This window comes from Lolium perenne, chromosome 3, assembly GCF_019359855.2.
Source record: "Lolium perenne isolate Kyuss_39 chromosome 3, Kyuss_2.0, whole genome shotgun sequence".
Classification (NCBI taxonomy): domain Eukaryota; kingdom Viridiplantae; phylum Streptophyta; class Magnoliopsida; order Poales; family Poaceae; genus Lolium; species Lolium perenne.
In genome coordinates, this window is record NC_067246.2 from 299,337,508 (window position 1) to 299,353,479 (window position 15,972).

Below are 15,972 nucleotides of genomic sequence, written 5' to 3' on the forward strand. Positions count from 1 at the left end.
GAGGAGAAGCCAGACGGGACCTTGATACTGTAAAGGACTTCAAAAAAGATATCCTTCTCTGCTTTGGTAAGAGCGTAGCTGGCAGGACTTAAGCGACTCCCTGTATCCTTGTAATCCTGTTCTTGCTTGTCTTTTGGGACTTTCATACGATCCTGGTCCTCCCGTGCTTCTGGTGTATCGTTGGTCTTCCCATACACGCTAAGAAACCTAGCAGGTTCACGCAAAGATTCTTCGTCACGTGCATCACGTCGATTGAAGAGCGGACCTCTAGGACTTTCCAATAGGGTAGATCCCAAAATATAGATTTTTTCTTCCACATGGGTGCGTGTCCGGTAACGTCGTCATTCGGAACAGATTGGCCGCCAGGACCCTTTCCAAAGATTACTTTTAGGTCCTTGACCATATCAAGTAAAGCATCACCGGTACGGAGTTCAGGCTTCACCCGGCGATCTGCCTCACCTCCGAAATGATTGCCTTTCTTTACGACGGGGTGCCTCTTTGGAAGAAATCGACGATGCCCTGTGTACACAACCTTCTTACATTTATGCAAATAGGCACCTTCGGTCTCATCTAAACGGTGCGTGCATGCATTGTATCCCTTGTTTGTCTGTCCCGAAAGGTTACTAAGAGCAGGCCAATCATTGATGGTCACGAAAAGCAACGCTCGTAGGTTAAATGACTCCTGTTTGTACTCATCCCATGCATGTACACCTGGTTTGCTCCACAACTGTAAGAGTTCTTCAAATAATGGCTGTAGGTACACATCAATGTCGTTGCCGGGTTGCTTTGGGCCTTGGATGAGCACTGGCATCATAATGAACTTCCGCTTCATGCACAACCAAGGCGGAAGGTTATAGATACATAGAGTTACGTGCCAAGTGCTATGACCGCAGCTCTGCTCCCCAAAAGGATTCATTCCATCTGTACTTAGGCCAAACCTTAAGTTCCTCGCGTCATCCGCAAAATCCGGAACTCTCTATCGATTGTCCTCCACTGCGACCCATCACGGGGTGTCTCAAAGATCTCGTCTTTCTTACGGTCTTCTTTGTGCCATCGCAACAACCTGGCATGCTCTTTATTTCTCGAATGACGTTTCAACCGTGGTATTATAGGAGCATACCACATAACCTTGGCAGAACCCTCTTCCTAGGGGGCTCGCCCTCAACATCACCAGGGTCATCTCGCCCGATCTTATACCGAAGTGCGGTGCATACCGGACATTTTTCCAAATTTTCATACTCAGCGCGGTAGAGGATGCGATCATTAATGCATGCATGTATCTTCAGCACCTCTAATCCTAGAGGGCAGAGAACCTTCTTTGCTTCGTACGTATCGTCGTGCAATTCGTTATTCTTTGGAAACCTCCTCTTCATTATTTTCAGTAACTTCTCAAATGGCTTGTCACATATACCAGCCTCTCGCCTTCCATTGCGGCAACTCCAGTGGTGGCACCGAGCTTTGTGTTGCCATCTTCGCAATTTGGGTATAACTTCTTTTTGTGATCATCTAACATGCCCTTTAACTTTCGCTTCTCGTTTTCGTTTCGCATCTCTGTGTGCATCGGCGATGGCCCGACGAAGATCATCATCAACGGGCTCATCTCGATGCCTCTTCATCTTGATCACCTCCTCCCGCATCTTCATCTTCATCATGCCCTGTTGCGGTATCACCGTAGTTAGGGTACATATCATCATCCTCTTCTTCTTCTTCGTCGTCTTCCATCATAACCCCTCTTTCTCCATGCTTGGTCCAACAATTATAGCTGGGCATGAAACCTTTCCAAAGCAGTGTGAGTGAATGACTTGCCATTCAGGGTATTGCTTCAAGTTATGGCAATCAACACATGGACAACACATAAAACCATCCGCCCGTGGGTTTTCCCGAGCCACACGGATAAATTCTTCCAGGCCCGATCTGAACTCGGGTAGACGTCGGTCAACGTACATCCATTGCTGCCGGTTCATCTACATCAAATAATTAATTAAGTTTATCAATAAACAATTACAAAACATCATAATATTTATAAATAGTGGAAATTAGCACCGTACAAATGAAAGGGTTAAGTTGTTGCTTAAACCTTGATCGAGGAGGAAAGAAAGAGGAGAAAGCTTAAGTGTCGCTCCGGCACCTCATCTCATTTTTTTTGGGTGTAAAATCAAGCGGCATCACTCTCTCACACATTTCATCGAGCACCTTATGTGCATGCCAAAGAGAAGCAACTTAGCACTCAACACACACACCTTCTCCTAGCAAAAATGAAGTGAGTTGGGCTGTTTGGCCGGTAGCTGAGCTGAAATAGGGTGGGGACCTTTTAGCACCGGTTCGTGTTACGAACCGGTGCAAATGGTCTATCTTTTGCACCGGTTCGTAACACGAACCGGTGCTAAAGGTTCCTCGACACGTGTCTGGCGACGAACCTTTTGCACCGGTTTGTGTTACGAACCGGTGCAAAGATAGATCATTTGCACCGTTAACACGAACCGGTGCAAAAGGTCCCTCGGCCGGCTGCTCCCCACGAACCGGTGCTAATGACCCCTTTTAGCACCGGTTCGTGCCAAATCCGGTGCAAATGACATTTGGGGCAAAAAACCAAAGCCCTTGTTTCTACTAGTGTGTGTTGAAAGGTGTTTTCCACATTAAATCTTGTGTCTCTGTTGCGTTTTCTTTATCGTTCTTCGTTATTAGCTTGTCGAGTTTATAACAGGAGCTGTCATCCGTAAACGGAGATGGACCGCTGGCCTGTCCTTGTGCCGGCGCAAAGAGATCAATTCGTACACTTTTGATGTTTCGAAATATGGATATGGTAACCCCGTTGGAGATGACCTAAACTCGATGTATTGGAATCCAACGCTATATATCTTCGGCAATAGTAAAAAGAGAAGAACCATGAGGTTCCTTCACGTATGATTGCATTAGACACGAGGCATCTGAACTGTATTGCTAATCTTTTTATATTCTTGACACATGCGTGTCTGGCATCCAAATGTGAAATTAAGAAAAAGAGAGCATGTGTGTATCGGTGTAGGGCTGTGACGCGAACATCTCCGTGATCAGTCTCAACGTAGGACCACCAAGCAACAAGCAAACATTCCAGCGTGGTTCTCTTCAAACGCCTCCGTGGTGTCCGTTTTGCAGTACGTGTACCACGCTCTCATGAATGACCGTCGCATGCAGCTGGCCTCCTGGGACAAGCAGAAGGTGTAGCGTTGCCATCTTGGCCTTGGGCACCACAGAACGGGACAGAATCACATGCTTGCAACCACAGCGGCATACTAGCGCGCGGAAATTGTGGGTTGGTTGATGGTTGCGTCGTGTACTTGTGGCTGAATGCGATCGTGCGTCGTGCTGGCGATCAAATAAGCGGCCAGGGATCGGCTGCTCCGGCAGCTTCAGCCCCACGCCGGCCGCGCGAAAAGATTCCGGGCTCGACGCCAGGCCGTGGTCACCGGCGGCCGCCGCTCTCTCGCTGCTGTGCTGGCTCCTCGGCCACAAGCTTCCTCGCTTGTACTTATCCACACACGTAGACAGAGGCGCCGCGCCGCGTGGCCCTGGTGGGCTCCCCTTTTTCCACGTCGTTCCTCTCAACAGGAGGGCTCCGCGTCAGCAACACGGACCGGATAATGGATCATTGGGCTGCATAGTTCATAGTGCCAATAGGGCAACATGCATGAGCGAAGTTTCTAGTAGTGCAACGTAGGACGTCCGTCCTATCTTGACTTCCGAGGAAAACATTTAGATGCGGCGTGTTATTTTTTTAATAATTTTGTTAACATACTTTAGAAATGGACGCCGTATTGTAATTGCTTATCAAAAGTAATAAAGCATCCTTTATCGAAAAAAAGAAATGGACACCGTATAAGATTTTTTTTAGTGAACACGACGCAAAAACCAATTTCGAAGCAGGCACTTATTATGATCATTAAAAAAGTATATGTCTACTTCTATCGTATTGTGTTAGAATCATATACTCCATCTATCCTAGAAATAATTTGCTCAATTTTATCTAGATACGGATGCAAGCTTTGAAGGATTGTCAAAGTACTCGAAGACTGCTTAATTACGTGATAAGCAACCATTGACGATATACATCGAGGGAGATCAAGTTCTAAAAACTTACAATGGGAGCGATCATGACGTTGCCGAAGGCGCATGCGGGGACGGTACCATTGGCGCCACGTACCACTACAAGTCCTTGCCAGTGGCCCTACGAAGGCTACAAGGTACGTAGTGCACGTAATTCTCAGTTGGTCGGTCCACTAAACTTCGCCATCGATCATTTGCGTCTGATCCTGTCTCGTAGCTGGAGAACTCAATACCGACAGCACCACCAAGCAAGACTGCAAAAGTGAGATTTACCAAGCAAGGTATGAATCTATGATACTTCATTAGCACAATGCTAACCTTTTTGCTTATCCCTGTCTGCCACATAGAACTAGTGAAGAGAAGCACACTCTGTACAAAGCACCTGTTCAGACCATGATGTGGATTAAGGAATCATTAAGCACGCGCCGTTAGACGTCGTAGCATGACTAAAATAGAGACCGTTTTTTTTCTGTTCAGTTTTATAGAGACAGCCAGCCTAGCTAAAGAAACGAAGATCACACTCCCAAAACCTTTTGCTCAGCCAAAAAACGTAGACATCCAGGAATTACTCGCCTAAAACTAATCCAGAAAATAGACTTGCACACCTGCCCAACGGATCAAGAGATCCCTGGCCTCTGCCTGTCTATAAATATAAGCCAGCACCCGAGCCATTCCGAGGCACAACAAACTCCATTGCAAAGACCAAAACCCAACCGAAGCACCACAGCAGTTCAGCAAACAGAGAACGACAATGGCGGCCATCTCCTCCACCTCCTACTTCTCCTCGCAGCCACAGCTGCCGTCCTCCTCCACGGCCGGCAGCAGCAGAAGCGGCGGCCGGCAGTCGCGGAACCGGCGGGCCGGCAGCTGCGTGATGCTCGAGGGAGCGGCCTCTGTTGGCGGCGCGGTGGTGGGGAGGACGAGGAGCCTCACGGAGGAGGACCTGGAGGAGCTCAAGGGCTGCCTCGACCTCGGCTTCGGCTTCACCTACAACGAGATCCCTGGCCTCTGCGCGACGCTCCCGGGGCTGGAGCTCTGCTACTCCATGACGCGGAGGTTCCTCGACGAGCAGAGGGCGCCGGGGCACCTGGACCTGGAGCCAGCGGCGGCGGCGGCGCCCATCCCGGACTGGAAGATCTCCGGACCTGGTAAGACACGTTTCCTGCTAATGTTTCTGTTTCGGTAAACCCATTTTCGGGATGGCGCGGAGGTTATCTCTCTGCTGTTTTTGTGTGGATGCTCTGGTTTTGGGAGACGATTAGAGGTACACTTTGGGTTTTTTAGGATCGGATTATATTTGGCTCAATTAAGGTTTTGGGTGAGAGATTCCATGATGAACTTCATCACGCGCGAAAGATTTGATGCTTCTCTGTAGCGCCCGGTTAGGATCACAGTATGTTTGTAATAATATATCGGGTGCCTTCTGCTCATTAGCTTGCTTGTTGAATCCTGTGTAGATTACCCCGTGGTATAATCTAGTACTGTTGATGTTTTTTGTTTACTCTTGAATTGACCAACTACCGAACGTTAAATTCGTAATATTGTAGCTGTATCCTGACACCGTCACATGAATTTTGAAATATTAGAAATTCATGCTGAATACCTGTAGGAATACCAAACAATATGCATCCAGGTTATTGCAGAATGGGGAAATTTGTAAGCAGTAATAAGAAACAGCTCACAGGAATGTCTGTTTTCGATCATCGCTATTTTCCACTGAAGTTTGCTCAATCTGTTCAATGCATCACCTCGAAAAAAATTCTGTTCAATGCATCTGTGTTGTATATGTTACGAACTCACAAAGTTAGATGCAACAATAGTTTTTTTTAGGGGAGAACAGTAGATCTGTTGTGTCTATTGGATCATTTATAAATTTGAGGCAATCATATATTGATTCATACTGATTCAGTCTAAGTTATCATTGCCCTCTCCAACTCTCAGTAGGATACGAGACGCTTCTTGTTCTATAGATTTCAGTACCGCCCTTTGTGTTGATGGAGCTTTCATGGTGTAGTCTGTAAGATGTTCAGCGTGGAGAATCATTAACCATTTCAGTGATTATTCCTAAAAGTGTAAGATGGTAGATACTCCTAAGATTCTGCTGACTTTCTCAGCTGTCATCTATCCTATGGTTTTTACATCTAAATTTGATGCCGAATGGAAAACAAAATTGAGCATACAAAGCGGAGTATAAATACTAGTACTCTCATTTGTATCCTTTGGGGGATCTAAATGATGGAAATACCCACCTGAAGTTGCATCTCACTTTTATCATAACACAAGCAAAAAAAGCAACTCAACATGTGCCTTGTTCATTGATGTCACTTTCCTTGGTAAGAGCGAGCTGTCTTCTGCAAGACAAGCTTCAGAACAAAGCAAAGCAAGATAGTCCCCCCACTGAAGAATTATGTTCCTCTCGCCAGCATATAATTTCTCCTCGAATTTTTTTTTACAAATTCGAAGAAGCGTCAATTTTGCTACCCTGACTATTCAGTTCTCTTTTTACAAAACCCCAGCAGTGCAAAGCATGTTCTCGGTATCTGTTTGATTCATTGTTAATTTAAAATCCTGAGATGTTATTTCCTCGTAATAATTTCGTCTACAGATGACCTGCTTTCTCTTGGCTGATCATATCTATTGGCTTTTATAGGTGATGATCCAGAGGAAGTGAAAGCTAGGCTCAAGTATTGGGCTCAGACAGTGGCATGCACAGTCAAATTATGCAGCTGATGGAAGTTGGTAGGGTGCTGGTTCTCTCTTAACATATGTGCTACTACAAGCTGGACTGAAGTTGGCTGAACCGCTGAAGTTGAAGAATCTGCTTATATGGTTTCGACCGGTGAGCAAATACAGAGGGGGAGCTGCTTCCACTTCGAGCTGTTGAAGCAACAGAACTGATCACTGGGAGATGATTGGTGATAACATGGAACAGCGAGAAATCTCAAGGTGGTCTGCAATCGGAGCTTTTCCAAAAGCGTCAGAAAGCTTGCCATTCCTCGTGGGGTGTCTCTACGTGGCGCAGCGTTTGCAAGTGCCTGAGAGATGTTTGTTTTTGCACTCCCCTTTAGTGCTCAGTGCTCACTAGGTGCTTCAGTTGTGCCGAACTGCTCCTGCCTGAGCTTTGCAAATCCATGGGTGGATGGCTCAAGTATGGCTTTGTTCTCTTGTTCCTTTTAACTTTGATGTGTTCTCAAGCAGTGGCAATTGTATGTAATCTGCCAGAAAAGTCTGTAGTGTCTAGCTGTATTGCACGGCTGTAGAAGCGGTTTCCTCTGAAATACTTCTTCATACAGCAAACAGTGTTTGTTGTGAACTGAAACTATGTAGTGTCAAGACCGAAAAAGGCCACATCAAGAATTGAGCAGCACTGATATATGTATAATCACATGGGAAAAAATAGCGCGATATTTCACGCTATAGCATATCTGGAGATCCCACGCTAAACTAATCAGTGTACAATGCCTCGTTAATAGCATGCTAATAGCGTATTTTAAGGTTGACGCTATTTTGTTATAGCGCGCTATTTTTTCCTTGATAATAACTAGTAGTAATAACTCCCTCCGACACTTTTTATGGATTGAAGAGTTGTATAAGCTTTGTTTTCTATTTTCTGTATATCAGTGTCGGGGGGGGGGGGGGGGGGGGGGTGTTATGTTCGATCAAGTCACAACAAAACAAAAAAATACCAATTGTTTTTCTCTATAACAAAAGAATAGTAAAATAATTATGGAACGCCCCACCACCCCCAGGATTGATCCTTCGGGTCTCATCACGCAGGTGTATCACTTCATGTCTTCTTTATCTCCACCCTCACATGCCCCTGTTGTCTCTACCCATCGGCATCCGCCGGCCTCCTCCCCTGCTGCTCCTCCTCTGCAGCTTTGTTCCCCTGCTCTTCTCCTCCCTCTCTCGCAACCACGAGGCCACCGACATAGCCATGGTTATGGTAGATATTCAAATCAGAGAGATATTCCCGGGGAAGACAAAATGGTTGAGGGGAATGACTACATGGTAGCCAGATCGAGCGGACGATGAGGCTCCAGGTAGCTAGATTTGCGGCCGACGATCCGAATCGGATGGGGCTAAGCCACGTTGTTTTGCCCGATCTCACGGATTGACCATGATACGGGGAGTAAAATAAGGGGAAGGGCGATGAACACGAATAACACAAATATACGAACGCACACCACTAACACACGACGTCCTCGTTGGCTTGATTCAACAACTCAATAGAGCTGCAAGATAAAGATCCAAGAGGATAAATATTGTGGAAGAGATTCTCAAACCGAAGGTAGAATTCTGACTGGTAAAAGTATTGAGAAGATAGAGTTGCAATTACAAGAGATACAAGAAATAGAGTTTACTAGATGAAAAATACCAAAGGTAAGGAGGTGCCTTGGTATAACTCAATAGTTTTAGCTAGAGTGGTTTTTCCCACATGGGAGGCCAGAGCAAAGCTCATATCTAATTCTCAAACCTCATAAAATAGCTGGTAATTCCTCCGCCCAAGCTCCTGCAGAGGTTTCAATCCACTTAAAATGAGACCGTTTTCCTGTTCAACTTGACCATTGAACTGTGGATGTGTAATGACGCCCAAGTGGAGGAGATCAGTTGTAGTACCTCTGACGCCCCGAAACCGGTACCATGAGGATTTCAGCGATCCCGCCGAAATCCGTACGATATCGATTCAGAGACGCCCTCCGACACGACGTGCACGACGAATCACACACGTGATGCCAGAGGAATTAACACGAGCGGTAACATTACAACATGATTACAATAGAGCCCACAAGAAACATATATATTACAACAATGACTCCAACGAGTCAAGATACAAATATACAATACAAAGATCCAAATCATACAGAAGATCGAATACGTCCGAGTACGGACAAGATACAAACTGGACTAAGAGTCCTGAAGATATCCAGTGACGTCCATAACCCTGCCCAGGCCAAGCTGGAAGGGTAACCTTGCTAGCGTCGTCTTCATCGAACATATCTTCATACCTGCCCGGTTATGTCCCGTAGAAGCAGCAATAAGTACGGGTTCGTACTTAACAAGACTTCAAGACGTATAAGCATTCGTCAACCAGTCGTCCTTCGTACTTGAGGCACGCTGGGGACTTAGAGGACGCAAGAGAACATCATAGGCAATATGGTGGGGTTAAGCGGCAGCGCGCAAGCACTAAAAACCTATAGAGACACTCTACAACATTCGTCTAATCAGAGAAGGTGAGAGAGCGCACAAGGTAACAGATAAATAACTACACAAACATAACCCAGCCAATTACAAATATCCCCTTCAACAAATCGAAGAGGCAATGTAAAAGGCACTCAACGGTGGACAAGTTTTATTAGGTATCGGTTGTAGTAATGCTATATCACTACGCAAGTTATTATCAGATTATTAACAACAAGTATAATGTGTAAGATGTTCTATGATCAAGCCATACAATTCCAAGTCATCCATAACCGCGGACACGGCTTATCGATAAGATTGTAACCCTGCAGGGGTGCCCAAATATGCCCACACGCACGCTCAACCCACTTACGACAGGTGGATATCACGTCACGCACTCTCCTTCACTACAACAATGTCCAGGAAGCCACCTAACTAAGTTAACCCGTGTCGAAGTCCGGTCGTGCTTCGAAGCGGACTCAGCTATTGCGACTGCGTGCTAGGTGGACAGTGCCCAGCGGGATGACCACTTCGCAGTGGCACCGCATCCTACGAGCGTGCAAGAGACAACGGGGTTACAAGGCACATAGCTTTCTCAAAAGTAACATCATATCATCCGACCACAAAGAAACAAGCTTGCACGCCCGAGAGAAACAAACAAACATTCAAACTAATTGTGGCCACTGGACAAAGCTGTAGGTTCCGGCAGTGATCGAGGGGAGACCCGGTAAGCATACCCACGTGTGGTTAGAGCGCTCAGTCTCGGAACAGATAACAAGAACTCGGGGTCCTAAGATATTTAGGAAACACAAGTGAGCCGTCATAAAACGATCAGCTGACCCACCGATGCCTCCGCTAAACAAATGTCAACAACTAAAGTAACCATGATTCTTCCCAACATATAACCCGATAAGATAACAATAACGGTAACACGGTGTAAACAGCACAAGCATGCACTACGACTCGCAAGGCAGAACCGATAACCAAACAATAGCTGTAGGAGGTGGTGGTGGCAATATGGGCTGCTTGAGGTAACAGGTGGAAAGGACACGTGACAAGAACGCAACTTAATGATAGCATGAGAGAGAAGGCAAAATAAAATAGGTGAGCGACTCCTGCATAGACGGGAGTATAGGGGAAATGCTTGCCTGTTAAAGCTTGCCGAGGAACATCCGAAGAACTTGCCGTATCTCACATCACCACTTCGTGATCCTATCCGGGAAGAAGCAAATGCTACAACAAACGTGTGCAAGTCTTACTACTACGGATAAAGAAGAATCAGCATGAGCAAGATGATATGCATGACATGGCAGTGATGGTGCAGTGCAATTTATCCAAATTAATCGGAGTCGGAACCCCGGACAGTCAATTAGAGTTGGAGTTGCATTTTCTACCGACAAACTTAAGGGTGGATTAGCATAGCAAACATGGCAGGGGTGAGCTACATCAAAGTTAAATGGAACCGGGACAACATTTATAATATCCCACATATTCCATATGTTACATATTAGGTGGTAATGCAAACTAGCACGAAATTATATGATGCACGATGCAACAACAAGCATGGATGGCATATTCATGTTCAACACATTTTTCTGATCAATTTTTATATAGAACACATTTTATTTGGAGTTGTAGTTTGGAAGATATGATTTTAGTAAGATACACACATTTTCTGAATTTCTGGAAAAACAGAAAAGAGGTGAGACTTTTCTCACCGAAAGGAGAACCAGCCACAGACACAGACAAGCGGGCCCAACGGCAGATGCGACTGCTGACTGGGATGCTGACGGATCAGAGGGGGCCCGGGTTGGTCTCTCCGGATTACAGGGGGTTTTCGAAAACTGCGACAGGATAGGGACCGCGGGTTAGAACAGAAAAGCTGCAGGGGCGTTGTTGCAAGAAGCACAGATCCAGATCTGAGTAAAGGATTCTCACCGGATAGAGGCTAGCCCGAGCCATTGACGGGTGGGCCCGAGGAAGCGGACGTGGCACCACGCTGGCAAACCTTGCTAGCGCACACATGAGGTGTTCGACATGGAACGAAGCCGCGCGCGGGGCGGTGATCACCGCGGCCAGACATGGACGCGCGCGGGCGATTGGCGGCATCCCAGGAAGTGAGGCTTGGCACGTTCGACGCGCCTCGTCAGCGCGGACCAAGAAGAGGCGGCGTCGGGCACAGGGGTCGAAGGAGGCTTGCCGGCGACGTGGACCTGCGGCGGAGGAGCTCGGCCTCAACAACGGTAGAGAGAAAACGGAAGCAAAGAGAGAGGGGAAGGTGTCTAGGAGCTGCGCCGGGATACCAGGATGCTCGATGAGGGGTCGGCTTGGTCGCAGGAGGTAGAGGTTGGTCGGGATCGGCGAAGAACTGCGGCGGACGGCGCGTGGAATCCGCGAGCTTGGCGGTGACACAAGACGCCCGGGCTCGATTCCTTCCACCGGGTTGACGAGGAGAGTGAGGCGGATCTGATGGTGTGCTCGGGTAGGGAGGGGGCTGCCTGGAGCGGCGGCGCCATGGTGGGGAAGCGACGGTGGTGACCGATGGCCTCACAGAGAGAAGGGGAAAAAAAGGAAGAGGGTTGGCGGCGCTGAGGGAGGAAAGAAGAGGAGGGCTAGGGTTTGCCGGGCGCTGAGGAGATAAGAAGGAGAGAGGGAGAAGGTGAGCTGTGGGTGCGCGCGGTGGTGGAGGACCAGGGCACTCACGCTCCTCTCGTGCTCCTCTCTGGAGATGACGACAAAGCGAAAAGAAGGGGGCGAAGAGGTACGGGCTGGTTTGGGCTTCACAGGTTAGATGGGCCAGAGGAGAAAGGAGTTGGGCCAGAGGGAGAAGAAGGGAAGGCCGGTGGGTAAGGGAGAATGGGGAGAGGAACTTGGGCCAGGGAGAGAGAGGGCCCAGGAGAAGGGTTTGCGGTTTTCCTTTTCTCTTTTTATTTTAAAACTGTTTTGAAAATCAAATTGAAACCAAACCAAAACAACACTACTATATTTTGAAAGTTGAAACATTTAAAATAATTTTATTTATTAGATAGTTTTAGTGTTATGGTTTGTGGGAAAGAAAAGATAAAGGGATGGTTTGATATAAGAACCATAAGAGAGGGAAACCAAAATAGTTTTTATTTAAAAATAACTTTTATTTGATAAAATCTTGTGGATGATATGATGCATGATGACATGATGATGCATAAAAGAAAAGGAACAAGCAATTCTATTAGGGGTATTACCCGGGGCCGTTACAGTAGCTTTTAGTATACAAAAGTTTGTCGAATCCACGAGGAGTTGAAGGTATTGGTTAGAAAGTTTAACATCAATAATAATAATAAAGCAATAGTTTTTGGGTGTTTGGTTTATGTTTACAAGTAAGTAAATAACAGAAAGTGAAGTTTGTAGAAATTTAAATGCTCTTTTCAGAGAAAGCCCAATCCTCTATGCACCAAGAGGACAAGTTCAAGTGTGTAACTATATATGACAAACATTCCCAGGGCAGCATGGGTTTACTTAGCATACAGATTTCTAAGACGACATGTATCAGCATCGTGTCAAGTTTTATTCTCTTTGGATGGAGCCAAAAGTAGGTGTAGCCATAATCTTATGCTTCAAAACCCCTAATGATTGTTCCTAAGGCCATTTGTATGATCACCTAGAGATACATTACGACATAAATGTCCAACCATTGCATAAAGTTCTAAGGTCCCCGATCAAGAACCCCCTAAAAATAACTCTAAGGAATAGGTTTCAGTCTCTCCCTAGTTCCTAATTCTCTTTATTACTCTAAGGTGCATCCCTATGAGCCCATAAATGCGAACTAACATGCAGTCGACGTTCGCACATTACCATCATAGAACCACATAAAAGATTAAAGCTTGAGAAAATACTCATTGCATACTATACAGAAATTAATCATAGCAAATTTATCCTATAACCCCAGGAACAACGGGAACTACTCACAAGTGTCAACCATGATCATGGTTAGTGGGATATGGATTACAACACAATTTGAAATTATAACTTCACAAAAAAATAATAACAAGATGCCAAGCACAAGCATGTACACAACACTTAAACAATATACAGGGTTCGATCTACCCAATTGTCGAGGGTACTCCTCGGCAATGCCCTCCGATTGGGGCTTAGGGTTGATGGAATCCTGTAGGCTGACACGAGACATCGGTTAACAGACAAGCGAGGAGATAGATTTACCCAGGTTCGGGGCCCTCGATGAGGTAAAACCCTTACGTCCTGCCTGTCTGATCTTGATTATGAAAATATCGGGTTACAATGGGGTGCCGAAGGTTTCGGCTATGATCTCGTCGAGAGGCTAAGTGCTACGGTGACCTAGCTCTAGACTTCTGGTGGCTAAAGTTGCTAAGATTGATTGTGTCCCTCGGCAGCCCCTCTCCTGGCCTTTATATAGGAGGCCAGGTCTCAAGAGATCTGTCCGGGTACGACTAGATTTACAAAAGACCTATCTCTAAACTTTCCTTGTTCAGCTCCTCTTCGACTTGCACTTCAAGGAATCTTCCGCAGCACCGCCCTAGTAGCCCACCTTTCCATCGGGTATATTCATGGGCCTCCAGTTGGGCCGTACAGGATAGGGCAATGTCGGTTACCCGAAGGGTAATGCCCACGTCAGTAGTCCCCGAGTGTCTAGCCGAAGATTTTTCGGGTAGAGACTAAAGCATGCCTCCACTGAACGTTCTTCTCCCTTGATTGTTCTTGTCCATCTTGTAACAACATCATCTTCTTCTATCGGGTGCGCGTCCAGCGCTCCCGATGGGAGTAGCCCCCGAGTCTAAGTGCGGATGCTTGCGATCTGTGCGTAGACTCAAGTTGTGCTACTCGAACTTCTTCTTCTACCGAAGTTTTTTGCAAGTCTTCATAGGTCACCCGATATATTTCAATCAGGGCTTGTACTTTTCAGTAAGGTTTGAACGCGTAAAGGATATTGATTAACGTGGCCAGCTTTGCTGGTTAACTGCCGAAGGCAAAACATCGTTACCCTACACAGAATCAAGTCCCCGGGCATGATTTTGGAGTGCAAAAAAGTTTTATCGAGTGCACGTCCAGCGCTCCCGATGGGAGTAGCCCCCGAGTCTGGGCCCGGGCACTTGCAACCGGGTGCAGACTCGAGCTGAGCTTTTTCTTCAAATATTTCTTTACAAGAATATCTTCGAGTTCATATTTATCGGGTGTGCGTCCAACGCTCCCGATGGGAGTAGCCCCCGAGTCTAGGCGCGGATGCTTGCGATCCGTGCGTAGACTCAAATTGGCCACTTGATGCTTCTCTTTTTTCCTTCGGATGCTTTCGGCGAGCTTCATGACGTCACTGATGACGCAACCACTGCTGCGGTTTGATTGACAAGACGTGGCCTGACGGGGCCATCCTACTTCTGCGTGGTCCTAGTTTCAAGAAACGACCGCTGCTCGCATACAGTTACCGAGGCGTCTCCTCGATTTCTGCAATCTATGATGAAAAAAGGGGCCTCTCGGAGATAACGACACGTGCCCACTCATTCCTTAATGTTTCTTTGCGGTTTATAATCTTTCAGATCAGGCTTTTCCCCTTTCATACTTCATTCTCGCATCCCCTTTCTCTTTCTTTCATATTCTCCACTCATAACCGCTACGCCATAGCCGCCGCTTTCCAGATCCTCCCCAGATCCATCAATGGTGAAGAAGAAGAACTCCACCGTCGCCTCCAGTGCTGCAAGCGGCTGTGCCACCGCCCAAGCTTCTCCAAATCTACCGAAGAGAGGTCCTCCAAATGCTGCTCCTCCAGCTCCGGCGCCACCAGCGCCGTCAAGTTCTACGGCTGGGACCAATCCTGGCGATTGGCCGGCGTCTACGACCACGAAGCGCAATGAAAAGAAGGCTCGGAGCCTTGGACTAATCTCTTCCAACGAGGGGAATGTCATTCTCCCAGGTGCGATTTCACGGCCTAACCCTCCCGCTGGTTTTACCGTGATGTTCTTGTCGTTCTTGTACCGAGGCCTTTCGCTACCTGCCCACAAATTCCTTCACCACCTTCTCCAAATTTACGAGATCCAACTATGGCAGTTGACCCCCAACTCAATCCTCCACCTTGCCATTTTTATCACTCTTTGCGAAGCGTTTTTGGGCATTGAGCCCCACTTCGGGTTGTGGAAGAAAATTTTCTTCGTGAAAAGATACAACAGTAGTGGCGGATCCTTTGTCATTGGGGGAGTTGGGTTTGTTGCTCGTAAAGAGGTTAACTACTTCAACTTTCCGATGAGAGAATTTGTGCAAGGATGGAGACTGAAGTGGTTCTACATCAGAGACTCTTCATCAATCGAATCTCAGCTTCCTCGCTTCTCCGACATCCTCGAAGCCAAGCCTAAGCAATCTTGGAAGAATATCCTTTCGCCCGAAGAAAAGCCAGCAGTCGACATATTATTTGTTAAATTTCTTCGGATCAAAGAAGTTGACGGCCAAACCATGATAGGCACAGAGGTAGCCGCTGTGTTTCTGAAGCATCGGATCCAGCCGATCATGGTTAGGGCTCACCCGATGTGCTTATATTCGGGTCCCAAGGATGAGACTAGGATAAATATTGCCGAACTATCAGAAAAGGAACTGCTCAATGAAGTTCGGCGTCTCACTCTTTTCAGCCAGGAAGACTCAATCCCGCTGATATCTTCCCATCCACCGTTTGACGCTGATCATCCGCCAATGGAGGTAAATTTTCCTTTC

At 46.8% G+C, this 15,972-nt stretch overlaps 1 protein-coding gene across 1 annotated transcript; it reads left to right on the forward strand.

Annotated features, from left to right (window-relative positions):
* The first annotated feature begins 4,750 nt into the window (after nt 1-4,750).
* LOC127345016 (uncharacterized) lies at nt 4,751-7,456 on the forward strand. The gene is made up of 2 exons (XM_051371413.2): nt 4,751-5,231; nt 6,734-7,456. Exons 1-2 carry the CDS (start codon nt 4,835-4,837, stop codon nt 6,811-6,813), a joined length of 477 nt encoding a protein of 158 aa, XP_051227373.1. The 5' UTR covers nt 4,751-4,834; the 3' UTR covers nt 6,814-7,456.
* The last annotated feature ends 8,516 nt before the right edge of the window (nt 7,457-15,972 follow it).